This window comes from Streptopelia decaocto, assembly GCF_964273445.1.
Source record: "Streptopelia decaocto genome assembly, chromosome: 11".
NCBI lineage: Eukaryota > Metazoa > Chordata > Aves > Columbiformes > Columbidae > Streptopelia > Streptopelia decaocto.
The window spans coordinates 21,170,772-21,189,521 of record NC_138666.1 but is presented as its reverse complement, the minus strand read 5'-3'; the positions used below and the strand labels follow the sequence as shown (position 1 = coordinate 21,189,521).

Genomic DNA, 18,750 nt, shown 5'->3' with positions numbered 1-18,750 from the left:
GTTCTGCACATTCCCTGAATCTGTTTTCACAGTCACAGGCAACATACCAATCGTATTACACCTGGCAGTATATTTAAAGACTCACAATATTTAAGACGTTTAGGAAAAGACGAAATCTTTTCTAAGCCAACAAATAGCTACTCGCTGCTGGGTTTTTTTTAATGACCTTACAGAATGCCCTTAGAGAGGGGCTGTCCATCATCAGTTATTACAATTTAAAGGTATGACCAAACATCACCGCTAAGAACTATTACTACCACCAAGCTGCAAGAAGGTTTTGGAACCCCACTTGCAAAACACAAGCCACAGTAAAACATTCAGTAGGGCAGTTTCTGGAAGACATTTTTACATGTGCTGAAATTAATTAATCTGCTCAAGACAGACAATATCTAAAGGCAGTCTGATTTCTTCTGCAAGCAGTGCTACGGAATCTTCTGTAAATTTAGTCAATTGTAAAATCACACCAGAATATTCCCATAGTGGTTTTATTTTACTACTATCTTACTGCAAAACGTCTACTCTAGTGAGCGTATTTGCTCTTTCCATAATGTGACTTTTACTGTACCCTGATATTCAGGATCACAGAAACTTCAGCCCAGAAAATATCCCAAGTCATTTGTACTGCTTTGTTCTTGCCAAAGAGGCATCAAGACAGCCTGTTATATTTAGGCTAAAAGTTGAGTAATTTCTGGGAAAAAACAGACAGAGTCTTTAAGGAACAGTGAACCATGAACAAGAAGTCATCACTTTTAGTAGGGTAGGGGTTTCCTTACTATTCTAAAGCATAAAACTCTCTTTCGTCATTCTGAATGTACAATGGCAAAACCAGTGTTTCCATTGCTTACAACTTCAGAAAACTTCATTCATTTTCAAGGACAAGAAAGGGAAGGAATGAACTGACACTGAGAATAAAACTATGAAAAATGAGGTTGCAGCAGGAAGCTTTGATAATCATTGGCAAACAGCTCAATGGGATCCTGTGAGTGAGCTCTGAGCTGTAAAGCTCAGATTCAGGTCCCCCTACATTTGACTGATCAAGTCCCTGAAGGGAAAATCAGAATTTTTAAAGCTAAAAATGAAATAAGTCAAAGTTATAGAGGAAAAATTATATATGAATCCTCTGATTCATGCATGTAAGTCTGCACTGGCACAGAAATACAGACATCTGTACAGAAACAGAAGTGTCAAAATGTTTAAGCAAAGAGAAATCTGATCATGCAATTTTAAGCAAGCAACATGAGAATGACAGAAAACGCAACACATGTTTGCAGACATTTGTTTTGGAGGAGCATCAGGCTTGGCATACAGAATTAACAACGGGGATAAATCATGACGCATTAAGAAGTAGTCCCTAGCCAAAATAATCCAAGCCGTCTCTTTCCATTTTCAACTTCTCCAAGACCATTTAAGTGCCAACACGGTAACAACTTCAGGGAACATCAAATATTAAACCCTCTTAACTGCAGGGCACTCATTGATGCTCTCCCAAGACACGAGGAACTACAAGCCTACACTAGGTTTTCGGACATTTTACTTGTCAACATTAGTTACATTTAAAAAGAAAACCAAAAGGAGGGAGGTCCACTGCCCCAGCAGTTTGGCTCTAGACAGGAACTGATCCTCTGCCAGTTCCAACCAGAGATGGTGATTTATCAGATTCTTATGCGAAAGGGACAGGCTGTGTCAGCACCTGCTAACCAACTATTGTCTTGCACCAAACACTCTAGGTTTTGCCATAATTTTTCAGCATCTGAAAAAGAATTGAATCTGGCCTCCCCAAAATATTAAATAAATGTATTTATTATGAGAGGAGACTGGAATTCATTTTCCAACTTCTTGGTGGAGGGGAAGGCAGAGCGCTTTCTTTGGTGAAAGGAATTAAAACTCATAACCACCTATATGACCCAGCAGTTTCAAGGAAAGCTTGAAAAGTACCTTTCGTATATTGCAAAACAATGGCTAACGTTCACCATTAACTTCTAGAAGGAAGGATTGAATTCTTTCATGTTGTCAACAACAAGAAAAAAATTACATCAAGCTTCCTCTGTTGTGATTCTTCCAGGTCTGTGCAGGTTTTTGTGAAACTGTATTTGGTTAAACAATGCCTAAACTGAATCTTTGTTCAGTACACTTCCCCTAAATGCTTGTTGTATCTGTCTTTGTACTGGACATCTGTTAAGGAGTTTGGTTACTTAAGCTACCAGCTTTTGCTCCAAAGTATATTAAAATGTATATTATTTTCCCCAAACTACAGTCTCACTACCCTGGTGAGTCAAAGGTCCTGCAGAGGATTTGGCTATTGAGACAACAACCGTGACAATTGATACCCAGTTGCCTGACTCAGGTCTCTGGCACAAGAAAATAAGCTATACCTCAGAACGCCAGGGCTGAAATGTCAGAAATCATACAGTGGTTGTGAATTAATTATCGAAGCTGCTTTGCATTCTCTGGCCTGTCTTTAGAGCAGTCAGTAGCATCTAACCAGGCCTCTTGCCTGTTCCTCCTCAGATGGGCGGGATGGAGGCCGTCATCACCGGCTTGGCGGATGATTTCCAAATTCTGAAGCAGCACAGAAAGCTCTTCACTTTTGGGGTTTCTTTTGGCACTTTCCTACTTGCCCTTTTTTGCATCACCAATGTAAGTACAACAAAAGTTTCCATCAACAAGCTACCTTAAAAATGCACTTAACCTGATCAGACAGAAGTGTCAATAGGCTCAGGTGGCTTTTTTGTTATAAATTTTAATTCTTAAACAAGTCATGGTCAGAACGTTACTTTTAGTCTGATCTGCATGCCACTTCTCTGCTTTTTTGCACGAGATCATTAGCTATCAACCGAACCTACAAGCCTTTGTTCCAGAAGAACTGTCGAACTACTCGTTTTGTTTGGGTTTCTGGTTGGTTTTGTTTGTTTGGTGTTTATTTGTGTGTTGGGGGAGCGTAGGGGTGGTGGTGTTTGTTTGTTTAAACCACATGGAATGGAACTGTGTTGAGTGCTTATTCCTGTGTGAGGAACTAAGAACTTTAAGTGCCCAGACCCTTAGTCATCTGGCCACTCTCCAAACAAAGAAGCAACACTCACTTCTTGGGAAAGGAGTTTGGAATAACGACCTCTCCACCGTGTGTGTCTTCACGTTCTTTCATGTGCCCAGATCTTATCTCAGCACCATAGAAAGCACACAGATAATTTACCCTGAACATTCAGTAACCTGTATCTATTACTACCATCGTCCTAAATGATTTGCCTCACTAGGATTCAACAACTAATTAAAAGATGAGAATCACAGTGTTCTAGGTTGGAGAGAACTTTATTTTCTTTTTTGACAAAACAGAAAGCAAGCCCTGTAAGGAAAGATGCCAAAAGCGTCAGGAAACAACTGTCATTTGAGGCATCCATGAAAGCAGATGTGCCGAACCTCTCCCCTTCCCTAGAAATCGTTTTCAGATCTATCAAGATGACTGAAATGGCATGTTTATAAATAGCAGAGCTCTTTTTACACTCAGAGAATACCCCAATATTTTTACTCTAGTTTCCTCAACCTGGAAAACATTTGAGACACTAAAAATAGACATATCATTTAAAATACCTATCCTTTTAATACCATGCTTTCTCCATTGTTACCTAAAGTGAACATGCTCCTTCCTTATTCAAAGTTTCAACTGGAATAACATTTCCTGAAATACAAGATCAGAAGGAACTCCGTGGTTAAAAACCTAAACGGGTGCCAGTGGGTGCAATTCCAGTGCCCTCAAGCGAGCTAAAGCAGTTCAAGACAACAAGCTAGCTCTGGCTTTTCAATCACAGCACCTGGTTAGACTCCAGTTCGCTCCAGCAGCTGGCATGCACAAAACTGGCCAAATGTGTTGGTTCGCATAGCAGAAGAACATTTCTAGGGTGTACAAAATACAAAGAAAAACCCTTGTGATACCATCACATTGAATTAATCTGTTTGATTTTGTCCTCTGAAATTTTAAGGCTGTGTTTTCAAAACACGTTTCTTACAAAACTGTATTTGTCATTCACTTTACGAAGTCTGCTAGCAGAGGCATTCATTTAGAGCAGGTGTAGAGCACAAACAAGAGGTCAGACACAAATGTCATTCAATAAGCAACGTTTTCTTTCTAACACAACAGCCAAAGTTCATTCAGTTTCCGGACTAGTCCCCACAGAATTAAAAACCTAGACAAGGCCTAAGTACTGTTCTCTCTGTTTTCGTAAATACACACAGCTGTTTCAAAACAACATCTTTTTATAAGAAAAAAAAGAGAACTGATGGACTGCAGAGATTACAACCACCTAGAGATCTAAATAGTACAAGTGTTATTTATACCATCGGTAAAACATGGAAAATAATTTGTATGTTCCTCCTTTTGTGAGCAGACATAGATTAAGTTTGGTTGTAAAAAAATATTTTAACGAAAATCTGGGTCAACCGCAAAGACATCCATTGTTTACACGTGACAAAGAAAGTCCTGGAACACTCTGTTCAGGTTCATCTTGAAACACGTGAATATATCATGGTCTTCCATTACTCATTAGCCTGAACCAAATAAAATGAGCAGTAATTTACACAAATTCATACCACATTGTAAAATGGGACAAATTGCAGCTAAAAAGTCCTCAGGCATGCACCACTGAAGAACAGCAATGTGCTGTTGCAGAGGACGATGATCTCGTTCGCTCTCTCCACTGAGCAAAGCCTTGCTGATGCCACAGTAAAGACACGGAACAGGGAAGAGCTGCGTCCGTGCTGGGGTGGTAACAGAGACTTAACAGCAGCTGCTCCCTTTGCACAGACATTGCAAACGGGGATCCAGGCACTCTGGGAAAGCAGACAGCAGCCTAAGGCTGCAGGTTCACTTGACTACAGAATAATTTGCCTTAGGAACAGAGTGAGAATGGCTTGTGGAAAGTCTTGTAGCACTCCATTCCTGCCAGTCATTTAGGGGATGTTCGTTAACTGCTGTAGACAGGCCCTGTCCGACAAGCTGCTGAGCACTCTCCTGAACGGCCAGTGCCGTCAGAGCACTTACTAATCCTGCTGAGTTGAGGCTTCCGTTTCCCAGTTCAGTGGGGACACAGGTGAAAAGAAGCATCTTTAAAAGAGTGGCAAGTCTGATTCCACTGTTTTGTAGGCAAATATGAACCTGTGTCTGCAGCATAGGCTCCATATTAAAATACTTAGGTTAAGATAACATTTCCAGTAAAGCAGATTTCTGTTAATTAGATACTAAACTACTGAGATTATTCTATTTGTGACTTTGTTTTGTTGCACCTTTTAACTCCCCGATGCCAGGGTGGAATCTATGTGCTCACACTTCTGGACACATTTGCAGCTGGGACTTCAATACTGTTTGCTGTTCTGATGGAGGCAATTGGCGTTTCCTGGTTTTATGGTAAGCACTTCATTTTGCGCCTGCAAAATCTCTTGTAAAATTCCAAGTGCTCACGACAGGCTTGCACACACATTGTGTTAAGGGAAGACAGCATAGCCTTGTACACGTGAAACCACGACCAGCCAGGTTTCGTACCGTGATTTTCATCTGATTTATGAATAGTGACAGGAACGCAGATGTTCAGTGGGCCAAACTTCGAAACCCTGCACAAAACCAAAGAAAACTGCCCTGTGAAGGAGACCACAGTGGGATGGAAATGTTGCTACTTTTGCCAGTGTTTCACAGCTGTTAACAGAAGTGATGACTTGCAGTAACAAGTTTATACCTGATAGTTTCACAGAAAGTAGATTAACCTAAATACAGACTCACTGTTTCCTCCTTTCCATTATCTCCCCTGGGCCAACCTCAAGATCCCCCCACGCAATACAAGTAAAGGTCTTTTGTCTTTAGAGAGCTGCAGTAATTCACACATTAGTCCCTTTTGTTTGAGACAATATTCTACTTAAATGTAAAATTTATTTTATAGCATGGTATGGAATACCCAACACCCTGGACACCAGCAATAGTAGCGTTTCTAGTATTTCATACTAACTTATGCCAGAAGAAGGGTGCAGTAATTTGCTTTATCCCCAGCATGGCAGGCTTTGGGAGCACACAGCTCCCCTGCCACTGGGCTGCGCAGTCACCGTGTGCCAGCCACGGCGCAGGGGTACGCTACGGCACTCTGACAAAAACGTGGCTCACAATTTACGTCAGGTCTCAGAAGATGTGCCCGGCTTATTTAATAACTTGCTTGGCTTTATTTGGTCTTTAATATATTTCTCCTCACTAAATTTAAATAAATAAAAAGCAAGACACTTGATACACAAGTTTCATAAAAATGAAGAAAAACATCTTTTTCTTTCCCACTATATAAATGACCATGGTGATGGCAAACAGCCACATTCACTGCTCTAAACCCACATGAATGCACTTGGATGACCTTAACTGGGAAAAACCCAACAAACTGAAGTTGTGCTTTCCGCCACAACACTGACTTTGCCAGCATAACAGGACACTGAGTGTGCCCGAGCTCAGTTCAGCCCACAGGAACTCCAGTCTTGTGAAGTGTCCTATATTGTCTAACTTCACCAAGAAAAGAAAATCCTCTGCTCTAAGTGATGAAGTTTACTGCTACTCTCAAAGTGAAATAAAGCTTAAACTGAATATTGCATACAGTAGCAATACTTGAATATTTGATTATACGCACAGCCTGCTAACCTCTGATTATAAAGTTATGAGAGATTACCTGGCCTGGGGCAGTTCCTCCCAACCCTAACGCAGCATTTGAGAGATGAGGTGTTTTTAAATATCTGAAATCAGTGTTCCAAATATTTCCTCTTTCCTCTATGTCCCCATTCTACAGGAGTTCTTCTCATGTTCTATCACTGACCCAGAGTTCAAGATTTCCCCTATCACTTGGGAAGGTCAGGCAATTCATAGCTTATTCACTGGAAAAGATGCCACCTTCAGAAGAGCAGAAATTACAAAGTGCTGTTAAGTCACCAAATCAAATGCAAGGAAAAAAAAAAAAGTCAGAATTTAATCTGAATTAGGCATATCTTGCTTTGGGGGAGAATGCTGTCAGTTCCTTGTCACAGACAGGCTAGTAAAATTACAAGGATCCCAAAATGAATATCTCATTTTCTCCAAATAAAGCAAAAACATTCTGCATCTCAGGTCTTATACCAGTCATCTCGCTGCAATAGTGCTAACTATCAGTTCTATCTGAAATTGCTCGCTGCTAGATTAATCAAGTGTCTTGAGCTCTTGTTTTTCTTCCCAATTCCTCTTAATTCTCATGTCATACTCACTGGTTGGTCACAACTCTCTCCATTATTACCAGGTTTCAATGCCACAGCAGCCTGCAAATCTCTTTCCTATAAAGTCTGTATTGAACTGGCTGCCCTGATTCCCAGTATGAGTGTTCTTCCCCCTAAGGTCATCTTCATTTCTATTCGGAGACAGTGTTTGTAGGCAACATAGGATTCAGCAGGTGCTTAGACATTATCATTCTCACTGCTGTATACCACCCTCAGTCATTTATTTGTCCATCCATGCTGTGCCACCATATTCCTCTCGTCAAACTCCCTCTTGCAGTTAAAAACTGTTGATGAGTGAATGAGGTGAAAGAATGGCATTTATGTGTAAAGCTGTCTAATCTAATAAAGAAATAGCTTTTAGCTTTAATGTACTAATTCTGTCCCCCAACATGGGTATGGACCTAGCACCTCATATGCTATTCTCTCTCAAAATAGGAGAGACACGAGATTTCACCCCTGTAAAAGAGCTGAGTGCACAAACGTGATCACAGCTTAGCTTGGAAGCAGAGGCATAACATATTCTGCAGTTAGTAAGGGCAAGTTATTATCTGCTGCTACTAAAATAGGATTTACTACACTTTACAGTAGCTAGGCTGTATATGTGGTTCACAGACTAAGCCAGGACAAGTAAAATTTTGTTCATTTGTTGCACCTGGTGTCCATCATCCTTTCCTTTCTCCCTCCTGCCTCCCCATAACCAGAAAAAATATCTACTATTTTGTCCTAAACAGCTGACAGATGTTTTCACTGACACAGCGTGACCTGTTGCTTTATAAAGACATTATTACAGCCCCAGGTTCCACTTGAATTTATTAAATCTGGCATTGTCTTGTCTACCTCTTTTTTCTGATAGCCCCCAGTTGCCTTAATGACCCACTTGAATATTAAGCCAGCCTGAAGGCAAGCATTGACATTTTGGCACAGACCAAAAATGTGGAAATTTAGTTCAAATTATACCTATGACCATTTGCTGTGAAGTTTCTTCTGGAAAAGTCCACGTGTGTGTAAGAGAAGGGAGAGCTAGTTCATTTGACTATATGCAAGTATTTTAGTTATGACTGCTAGCTTGTTACCGTTTCTCCTCTTGCACAACCCTGACATCATCCCTCTGACACATCGTCTAAGAAAGGCCAGACACCTGTCCCACTGACACCAACTGCTCTTTGCCGATCTCTTGATTTTTCCCTGGAAAAGCAAGGAGATTATTTCAATATTAAGCACCAGATCTCCGGCAAGCAATCTCAAGTTATGTTTGCGGTACACCAGTTCCTTCCTGTATTTAAACAAGTCACCCACAATTTTGGTTTATCCTACAGAATCGCAAAAAAAAAAAAAAAAAAAGTAAATGCTTTCAAGAACTGGAAAAAAACCCAAGCCCTACAGGTAGCGTGGCCTGTAGCTATCGCTGTGTTCTGCTTTACAGGTTGATTCTTAGACTGATTATTTGAAGACACAGAGTATTGAAAAGGCACGCTGTTGAACAAGCTGCCTAAGAGCATGGCCTACTTACACCCCATTTTCAGTAGAAATTATAACACAAAGCACTATTCGAGCTCTGGGTATGTCTATCTGGAAACCAATAACTAAAATTTTTGGAGCTATCTAGTCCTCGTCTTTGACCTTCTGCACAATGATAAATTTCACTCAGTATTTATAGCAGTTGAAATACAGTCACTTTAAATTTAATCTAATTCTATTTGCAATGCCTTCTGTGAACTTTAAAGAGCATTTGCAGATCCTTTTGGCTACTTTGCTTCACCTGTACATAACAAGGGGAGGAAGAGGATGGGAGGTAATCAAAGAAAAGTTTACACTCAAATATCGAGACCTTGTAAATACATTACGTCCTGACTGCATGTAAAAGACTAACTCAAGCTATCCTAATTATTTACATTAAATAAATCCTGCTGAACTGATCCACATGAAGAGAAACAATTATTATGGTAAACTATACATCCTCCCTAACAAACAAATACACATGGCAGAAAGCTGCATTTCTGCTGTTTACCTAATAGGGTTCAGGATTAAAAGAAAACTTCCTGAACACATCAAATATAATGAATTACAAATTAGTAGAAAAACATGACATTGTACTAAGAGAACTGCTTCTCTCTGAGCCAATGTGTCTAAGGCATAAAGTTAGACACTGTTTCCTTTTCAAAGAAAAAGGAGAAGGACATTTTTTCCCTGGTTTTATATCAGCAATAATCATCCCATTCTAAAATACAGTGTGGAAAACAGCATGGTCTTAGATTAAACCTTTGCAAGATACCTCATACTGGTAAGTCCAACCAAAATAGAATCAATTAAAAAAACTGGGAAGAAGCTACCATTCAAATGGATGTTCTACAGTTACCATTAAAATGCATGTTTGCTTTGGATAGTAAATTACGGTAAGTTACTTAATGAAAAAGAAGTGTTCCAATAAATACTGAAGATAGAAAATGTTCCACTGAAGACTATAATATTGCAGAAATTCCACAGCATGCAGGTTAATGTGAATTAATAGCACTAGAGAAAAACAGAAACAAACAAACAAAATTTTGCGTGCCGTTCTCCTCCCCCTGGCCATGATGTCACTGAACACTTGTTCTGGTGGGTGAATCCCACTGCAGGTAGCTCACCGTTTGAGGGACTGGTTTTGAATGGAATACTGTTATATAGTTTTCCTGACAACAGATATCTTGCACATTATTTCTTGCATGCTAATATGCAAAGTCTTACACTGAAATATTTTATGTTACTCTCGAGGTTTTGATAATAAACAAGCAATCAAGCCATCCGTGTTTCTAAACCCATACCGTATATTCCTCATACAAGTAGCAGGACTTATCTAATGATTTTCATGTTATTCTCTGCTGTCTTAAGTACTCCAGCAAGTAAAATGTCTGACTATTCTTGGCTTTTACTCACATGAACAAACCATGTAACTTCTAAGGTATCTACAACAGCTACATTACTAGATGCATGTAGAGGTAACAATTTTAGAAAATTCTAGGTATTATTATTTCCAAAACCACATAGAATATTCTAAAAAATGCCACCTGTGTGTAGCTACTGTACTTTTGTACGTACTTACACCAAACAGAAGCAGCATCTACCCAGTTCCTTGGGAAGGTGATAAAAGGTGAAATGACATTGTCAGATATAATGAACATCTGTGGTATTCAGTGAAACACTGAAAGTACAGTATGCCATTAAATGGAACAAATAAGCCTCCTTTGACAAATTAAGAATCATACAAATCAGCCTCCCTATCAGCAAGCAGCTTGTGTGAGGGTCTGGGTTCTCCTTCAGTGTACTCTTAACAGTATTGAGCAAGTTGGTTACAACAGTTCACAGCTATTAAAAATGTGTCCTATTCATAGTCCAAATTCTATATATTTGTGAAATGCCACTTTTCGATGGTAATGCTATTTGCAACAGACCTTAAGTGCTCATAGGCATTTAAATCTTGGATGTCAAAGACACATCTAGTCATTGAGAAGAGATCCATGTTGTTATGTGTCTCATGATTTGGAAGTCATTATTGTCTGCTGAGAAAGCAGATGTTTTGGGCTATGCCAGCATCTCATCAGTTTAGAATTATGCCAATCTGATGTTCACATCCCTTCTAGGTGTGGACAGATTCAGTGAAGATATTCAGCAAATGATGGGCTTCAAGCCAGGACTCTACTGGCGACTGTGCTGGAAATTTGTTAGCCCTGCTTTTTTACTGGTAAGTGTTGATAATTACTTCATCACGGAAAGAATGACAGTATGCTCTTTTCTAGAATATACAAAAGGTACCAAGAACAAGATACTCATTGCTATACCTGCTGTTGTCAGGATGAATACAAGACACTCCAATTTAATCATTTTTTCTCCTCAATGGCATTGGTTGTATTTTGTATCATACATTTCAGTTGTGAAAGAGAAGCTAGTTGTAGCTGTGGTCATCTTCCTCAGCAGGATTTCAAGAAAGCAGCTTTGCTTAGGGAACACAGAATACCTAGGCAGTTTTCTCCGTGTCCCCCCAGCATCCATGCATATTAAATATAAATAATTCTGTTGGGAAAATATACTAACCAGGGATAAAAGGATTGTGTTAGCAAGAATTTACTTTTCACTGGAGGATACCAAGATTCCTGAATTGTGCAATGACACCTTAGAATAACTAATATGCAGCTATACCCAGTAAATTAGTTATGTGAAACACTGAATAGATGTATTAAATACACCTTGTGAGCTGCTTGATGTGAAAAACAAGTGCCTCATTACATTTGGGGGAAAAAAATCCCACAGTGTGAATTTGGTTGCTTTGTGTAAAGGTTAGATTCAGATCTAAACTACAGTTTTAGATTGGGACCTTTTCCTATCCAGATTTGGAAATCAAAAGGTCAGAATGAATAATATGAAATTTGATCTGGCTATGATTTCCAGAGACTATTCATTGCATTAAAGCTGTGCATTCTTAGAACAGTACTGGTATTCCAAAGGTACACTGGGTAAGCTTTTACAACAGCCTTCAGGTCCACTTTTTTTCTTTTATATATAAGTTTCTGGCCCAAATTCATCAGTAAGTACCTACCAAGCATGTATTAATTATCCTTTTAAACACTGTTCTATAGCAAAGCTTGTATGGAACTATATCCTGCAGTACTTCCAACAGGCTGACTCAAGTAGAATAGAAAAGGCTGCATCCATAGGTTTTGCACACGAGGAGGGTGCTGAAAATTTAAATTTCACAAAGAGCAGAGTTCTAGCGAGCTGGCTTGAAACAGTTACTGCCAGCGTAACCTGCAGGGAGCTTAACAGTGCTTGGCGAAACGGCTGAGGTACTTTCCCACCAAAGCCTATAAACATAAGGGTCAGAATGGATCTGCAGGTAACGCATCTTTCAGCCATCACAATGCACTCATTTTTTTCCAGCTGCAAGGGCTAAACTTGGGACATATCAAATTAATTACTGGGTAACTATTTCTTTTTAAAACCCATGGAAATTATATCACACTGGGCAGGGGACACTGGGCAGTTTTGTCATAGCTGCACATTTTCTTAATTTTCTAAAAGGCATAACGTACATTACAATCCTGATTTAGAGAGGGAAAATAAATAAGATTTACCTTCTTACAGCTTACCTTTTGGGTTCTTTATTCAATACATTAAGAAAATAAACCAAATTATGTTAAACTGACAAAAATGCTTTAACTTAGTAATTTATACATGAAAACTATAAAGATGGCCACTTGCATGAAAAAGGTAGTTCATCATTAGCCTACAGAATTGAAAACTACAAATTCTCTAAATTGGGTCGCTTGATCTAAGAAACAGCATTTTTACATCTCATGGATGAAGCATACAAACTGCCCCACCAGGAGAGACTAAGACCATAAGCACAGCAAATACAAATTAAAAAAAAAAAAAAAATTGGCTATAGTTTCTTTGATATGTATAGTTTAGGATCATTTGGAAAAGGCTACGAAATTGTCATACTTCAGTACAATCCTTGCTCTAACGATCCCATGCATGCTTAGTGCAAAGTGGCCTCTGTTTGGGACTGGTAATGTATTACAGCCGTTCCTAGGGATAAATACAATTCTCTGTAAGATAAAGCTAAGTTGAGGCTGGTCAGGTACATGATATCAAGAAATATCTCCTTGAAGCTTTTTGCCCCTACTGTCTGCAGCTATGTAGATCATCTCAAGAAAAATCGCAACATGGAATTAGTATTTTTCTAACTGCATTTCACACTGTCAGCTTCCTTTAACCCACATCATTACTCTCCTTGTGCAGCCTTTGAAATCCTGCAATTTGAAATTAGTATATGGAGCAGAATGTGTAGGCTCAGAGAACCAAATCAACAAGCTCTCCATATTACGCAATCCCTATGGATTTCACAGAAGGGAAACAGGGTGGTACCCACTCTTTGTATCTAGTTTGGGACGGTGTAACAGCAGGAGAAAACAAACAAAACCCAAACCAAAAAGCCCCCAAACCTCACCACCACACCAAAACACACCACTTTGTTTTCCAGATCTTGAGTCTGATAGACCTTTCCTCAGTAATTGTATCATGCTAGAGTTTGCATCATGCCTCTCACCCAAAAATGATACAAAACTTCCAAATAAAGCCTAATGCCTCTGGGAAACACAGAAGGGGATAACAATAGATCCTGCGGAGTTTTTTCTTAACTACAGAATCTCTTTTTTATATCTGTAACACTAGCTTAAATGAGGCCGTAGCACACAACTGCCTCATCTTCCCAACAAAATGTCAAATAATCTGTGTCTGAAGTATCAAAAATGAACTGAGTGCTCAGAAACGCATCAAGAACTTCAACAGTTTAAGCAGTAAGAGGCACAAACTAAACAGGATGAAGGTAGAAGGTAAAGCTGCATTGAAATATACCTTAGGGCAGCTGCCTAAGAAAACACATTATATCAGTTTTCCGCTAAGATTATTCATCTCAAAACTGTGGTTAATTTTATTCTTTCTTCCCTAGTTTGTCGTGATAGTCAGCATAATAAATTTCAAACCTTTGACCTACGATGACTACACCTTCCCTCTCTGGGCAAATCGCATTGGCTGGGGAATAGCACTATCCTCAATGATACTTGTGCCTGCCTATATTATCTATAAATTTATGAATGTGCGTGGGACCTTTAAAGAAGTAAGTGAAACACTAATAAAATGTCATGAAATGTTGCTACAAAATGAAATTACTGGATCTAAGTTGGCAGTTTCTCTTACTCCTGAAACTTACTACTCATAAGTGACCTTTTGGATCCAACCGTCAGATGGACTGGAGTTTTGAGGTAGGATTACTGTATGCTATTTGAGTTTCTAGATAGAAATTAGCTTTCCAGAAAGCACCATAATAATTCTGAAAAGTTATTTTTGATGCATGTAATTAATCCGATTGCAGAGATTATTTTTTTCCCTATTAACAAAAAAGTACAAATTATGGTATTTTCATATTCAGTTTTGAGTTATGGTCTTCACACAGTTCTACCTAAACAGCATTCAATCCAAAGAATGCTTTATTCACTCTGTAGTGGAGTGTTGTAAATGGTTATATGCGCAAAGGTTATTGAGACCTCTCCTATATTAGCATTATAAGAGTCTCTAAACATACACCCACATGCTGGGGAGTGGGATTTGCCCCCAGGGTAGCCCTGTGTTCAGGATAGCTTTTGTTCATTTAATGAGTATCCCGCAAGGACAGAAGAAACGCCTTACCGGGTCACAGTAATAAATCCATTTAGCCCAATATTCTGTCTTTAACAGCAGCCACTTCGTATTTGATTTTCTCTGCCCAGTATGTATCCTTATCCTCTGTTTACTGGACTTATTTCACCATTCTGCCCAGGCTAGAATTAATGCAGAACTTCCTATTGTGTTTATCACTAATGTCAGAATGCTTGAAGAAACTTAATATTCAAGATAGACCAAGGTCCTGAAATAGATCTGGAAATCAAGAAAATTCTGATATAGGCACCACTTATGCTCTCATCTAGCCTGTTGCTTTCTAACTACTTCAGTAAAAGAACCAGGGTACCTGAGAGCAGCATTGTGCACTAAATGACCCACTTCATGCGTAATATGCCTGGTCTGTGCACTGAATAAAGCAGAAACTGAGGTAGAAACAATTTCTGACAATCTTATTTTAATGTTTTGCCTAAAAGCAAGGAGTTTAACTTTGCAACCTTAAGCGTGCTCTTTTAGCTTCATTTATATGTTAATGTGTAATATTAATATATTAATTCTATTTAAACGAACCCGTTTCTATGGGAAAAATGCATCCATGTTACCTTACAGTTCAACCCCTTGTACTTTTCCTTGTTTATCAGTTCAAAATGGCACAGAATTAAGATTCATTGTACATATTAATTTTACCGTGACTGCCATAGTAAGTTATCTAGAGTCTTCAAACCTCTAGTGGTGCTCAGGAGTAAGACTCCTCGCCACTGTACAGCATCAACTTTTGTCCTGTGATGTCATAATTTTATAACCAAGTTCTATTGCTCTCCTTCCTACAGCTAGACTTACACAGTGGTGTGGCAAGACACTGACGCGCTAAAGCCAATCACTGAACCACCACCACCACCACCACCACCACCACCACCACCACAGATAATTAAGCAGAAAATGGGATCTCATGCCTTACCTAGATAGGGTGCATCCCCCTCACGCTGACCTGGCAGGCCTACAGAGACACACACCTTGTTTCTGAAATGTTACAAGCACCTCACTTGATCTTCACCTCAGAAGAGAACCCCAAAGTAGAAATTCCTCTTCACCCACCCTCTTTATCATCAGTTCTAGCATCTCAATGTTGTGCACAATTTCTAGCTTTGATTTTCACCAATTCCATAAGCCCTTCGCTTTGTTTCTTTCCTGGGGGTTTACAAAGCCATTTTCTAGTGGCACCTAAGTGTCAAAGAATAATTTATACTGGCGCAACAGGCTTTTGCCACTGATACTGGGATGTAGAAACCTTTGGTCACAAACACATTTGCTCATTCATTTTTAGGTGTTGGCAAGTTCTGGTTTGTCTTTTACAGCTTTTTTCAGTCTCCCCATGAGAAATATACCAAAAGGCTAGTCTATTACATCCAGGTATTTGTTATAAGACATGATGCCCTAAATTGTGGCTCTTAAAAGTATGGGGAAAAGTATGCTCATAGTCTAATGGGAACTCCTTAAGTTGGTTGAAAGTTCATGATAAATCAAAATCTACATGTGATCCCAAATGGCACAGCGTAGGGCAGACACGGGAGATGAGCTGGGAAACAGTCAGTACCTCCTCCCTCTCGCACTGGAACTCGTCAACCTCATTACAGCACTAACAGAAAAGTGTCGGTTTAGAGGATGCAAGGCCTGTGATGCCAGCTTGTTCCTGATGTTCTTTTCCATATGTACTTGCTCAGTATTTGGACTTAGTATTTGCATAAACTTTGTACTGTTGTTTCTTATATTACAGGCTAATACCAAGGGGCTTATAGTAAGTTTGTTCTCTCAGTGACCAAGCTGAAGGCACCTGATGCAGTGATATTAAAGATTTAAGTTACCATTTCAAACAAAGTTCATGCTACTTCCCCATTACAGATTGGGGATTACAGAGGTAATCCCACTTCGTATGGCTGACTTTTTCCTCTTCTTCCCACCTGGTTTAGAGACTAGCTTACTGCATCACACCTGAAAATGAGCACCAACTCGTGGCACAAGGAAATGTCAGGCAGTTTAAGGTTTGTACACCTTTCACCATGCTTCCTCTCCTGATACCAACCTTTTCCTGTTTTTAGTAACAACTACAGGTTTGCATCAATCTCATATCGGATACCTTTGCAGGTCTGTTGTTCCTTCTTCCCCCCACCCCCACCAGCATGTTAAGATGCAGGAGGGTCATCAGCCCTGTTGGAAGACTTTTGACACCTTCCTTCCTCAGCTAAGCAGAACCCACAATGTTACAGGTCACCTAGATCCAGTATTTTAGATTCTATCTGAATACAGTAAGATCTCACCAAGAGATTAAGATATTTCCAAACTATCATGTGCATTTGAACAGGTCATAGCTTCTCCCTCACTTATTGCACAACAATCTGAAATCATATTTCCTAAACACCACTTACATACCACAAAACATGGTAAACAGCAAAACAAATATCCAGCTTAGACATAATGTCTGCAATGAAATAGTGTGCTAGGTTATATGGAAGAGGCTTTCCCCACAGGCCTACAACTGATTGAAAACACTGCTGGAGACTTCTTAAGCAGCCATGAAAAATGTGCTATAGGATTCCAAACACTGCTTTCCTTTTAGCAAATAAAATGAGCTTATTGAACTAAAGTCCTTTTTGTTGAACATAAAAAGGATGCAAATATGAAGCTTGTTACACTTATCAGCATTCATGCCAGACCACTTTGTCTTCAAAGTTGAAAGCAACTAGAATTATGCATATCACCTTAAAACACGACCCAGATTTTATGGTGGTGGTTTGTATGTTGGTATTGAAAAAAGAAATTTGCCTTTTGCTTACTCTGAAAAATAATGTTTGAAGTATAGTTTTGAATTTTAAAGCAAGTGTAGATTTATGGGACACAGAATGGAAGCAGGAAGAAAAGGCTTCCTGTTTCATGACCACAATTTATTTGATGTGGCCAAGAATACGTAGCAGAACAGCACCTCTTCCTGCCTTTTCTCTCCTGCCCTCACTTGTCTGAAGATTTAATATTCCAGCTGTAATAACTTGATATTTCCAGAGGCAGATGTTCCTGTGTGAGTAGGCTATAAACAGCCATTCCTACACTGTACCACTCATCTGAACCCAAATCTATAATGGCTAAAAGGAAAAAAAATAATATCACTTAGATTAGAAAATATTATACTCAGAAGTAAATTCTTAATGATACCTCAAACCATGAAAAACACTAGGGCATAGTAATTTGTTGCCGTCTTCAACAAACAGCTAGGAATAGCTTTGTTATTGCTAAAGCATAGTTCATGATGTTTCAGTTTGTAAACAAAACACTGACTACCGTAATCAAACAAGTATTAAAATGTTCTTCTCACATATGTTCAGCCGTTCTGAATTTCTAAACCGAACTGAGAGCTGACTGAATAACCCGCATGTTCAGCACATTTGTCACTGCAGACTGGAATGCACAGAAATATAGTTATAATCTAGCAGTTATGTTGAAACCTCTTTGTAGCTCTAAATTTGTCAACTAATGTATTTATACCATCCCTCACTATAGTCATTTGAATCAATAATGTTATTAAACAACTACTTCTGTTTCCTTACAGCTTCAACACTGGCTAACAATATGACAACCAACAGGTTGAGGAAAAGCCAATACGTTAAGGTAAACTGGGAATACAGAAAAGTTCAAAGCTCCCTCAACTACGCTTGGACCAGGCTGGCTCAGAGTTTGTCCACTGACTCTTTGAGGGAAGACAACTGCTCTCATTCTCAATGCCTCCCTTCTATTACTTGGCTTCAAACAGTCTTTAAAGACTTGGTTTAATTTTTCTTATATCCTTTGGTGCCATGAGATCCCTACGTGACCAAAACTTGTGAGTTTTGCTATTGGCAGAAGTGGAGGAGGGAGGAGCAGAGGGTAAAAAAAGCAATCAGCATAAGTTAAATGCTCTTTTATTGTGAAGAAGCTAATTAGATTTTTCTGACAGTAATAATTACTTCAGATATTCATGCCACGACTTATTTTAAACCAACAACACCTGAACATTCTTAGATCTAAGGAAGCAGTACAACTCAATTATGAGGAAAGAGCAACTTTAACTATGTACTAATGTCATTAGCTTTCTTGCCATAGTATCCTTTGGGATATGAGTTTGCATCCTTCTGAAGTGAAGACTCAGCGCTTCATTTTCAGTGGTTTGTTACTAGTTTCTTCTTTCGGTGAAGAAGGTTGTCTTTGCTGTCTGTATACGTCCCTGCCATTTTCTGTCCAGTTTACTTATACAAGCTGAAGAACAGCAGGAACACA

At 39.2% G+C, this 18,750-nt stretch overlaps 1 protein-coding gene across 1 annotated transcript in view; it reads left to right on the top strand.

Moving 5' to 3' along the window:
* LOC309444594 (sodium-dependent noradrenaline transporter-like) overlaps positions 1-18,302 on the top strand; it is a gene marked incomplete at its 5' end in the record, with an annotated part of 65,515 nt that extends 47,213 nt beyond the window's left edge. The window contains 6 exons of the mRNA XM_082062557.1: positions 2,509-2,637; positions 5,296-5,395; positions 10,875-10,975; positions 13,742-13,909; positions 16,416-16,487; positions 18,047-18,302. Coding sequence (XP_081918683.1) covers positions 2,509-2,637; positions 5,296-5,395; positions 10,875-10,975; positions 13,742-13,909; positions 16,416-16,487; positions 18,047-18,070 — 594 coding nt within the window. The 3' untranslated portion in view covers positions 18,071-18,302. The remainder of the gene's footprint in view (positions 1-2,508; positions 2,638-5,295; positions 5,396-10,874; positions 10,976-13,741; positions 13,910-16,415; positions 16,488-18,046) is intronic.
* Positions 18,303-18,750: the final 448 nt, after the last annotated feature.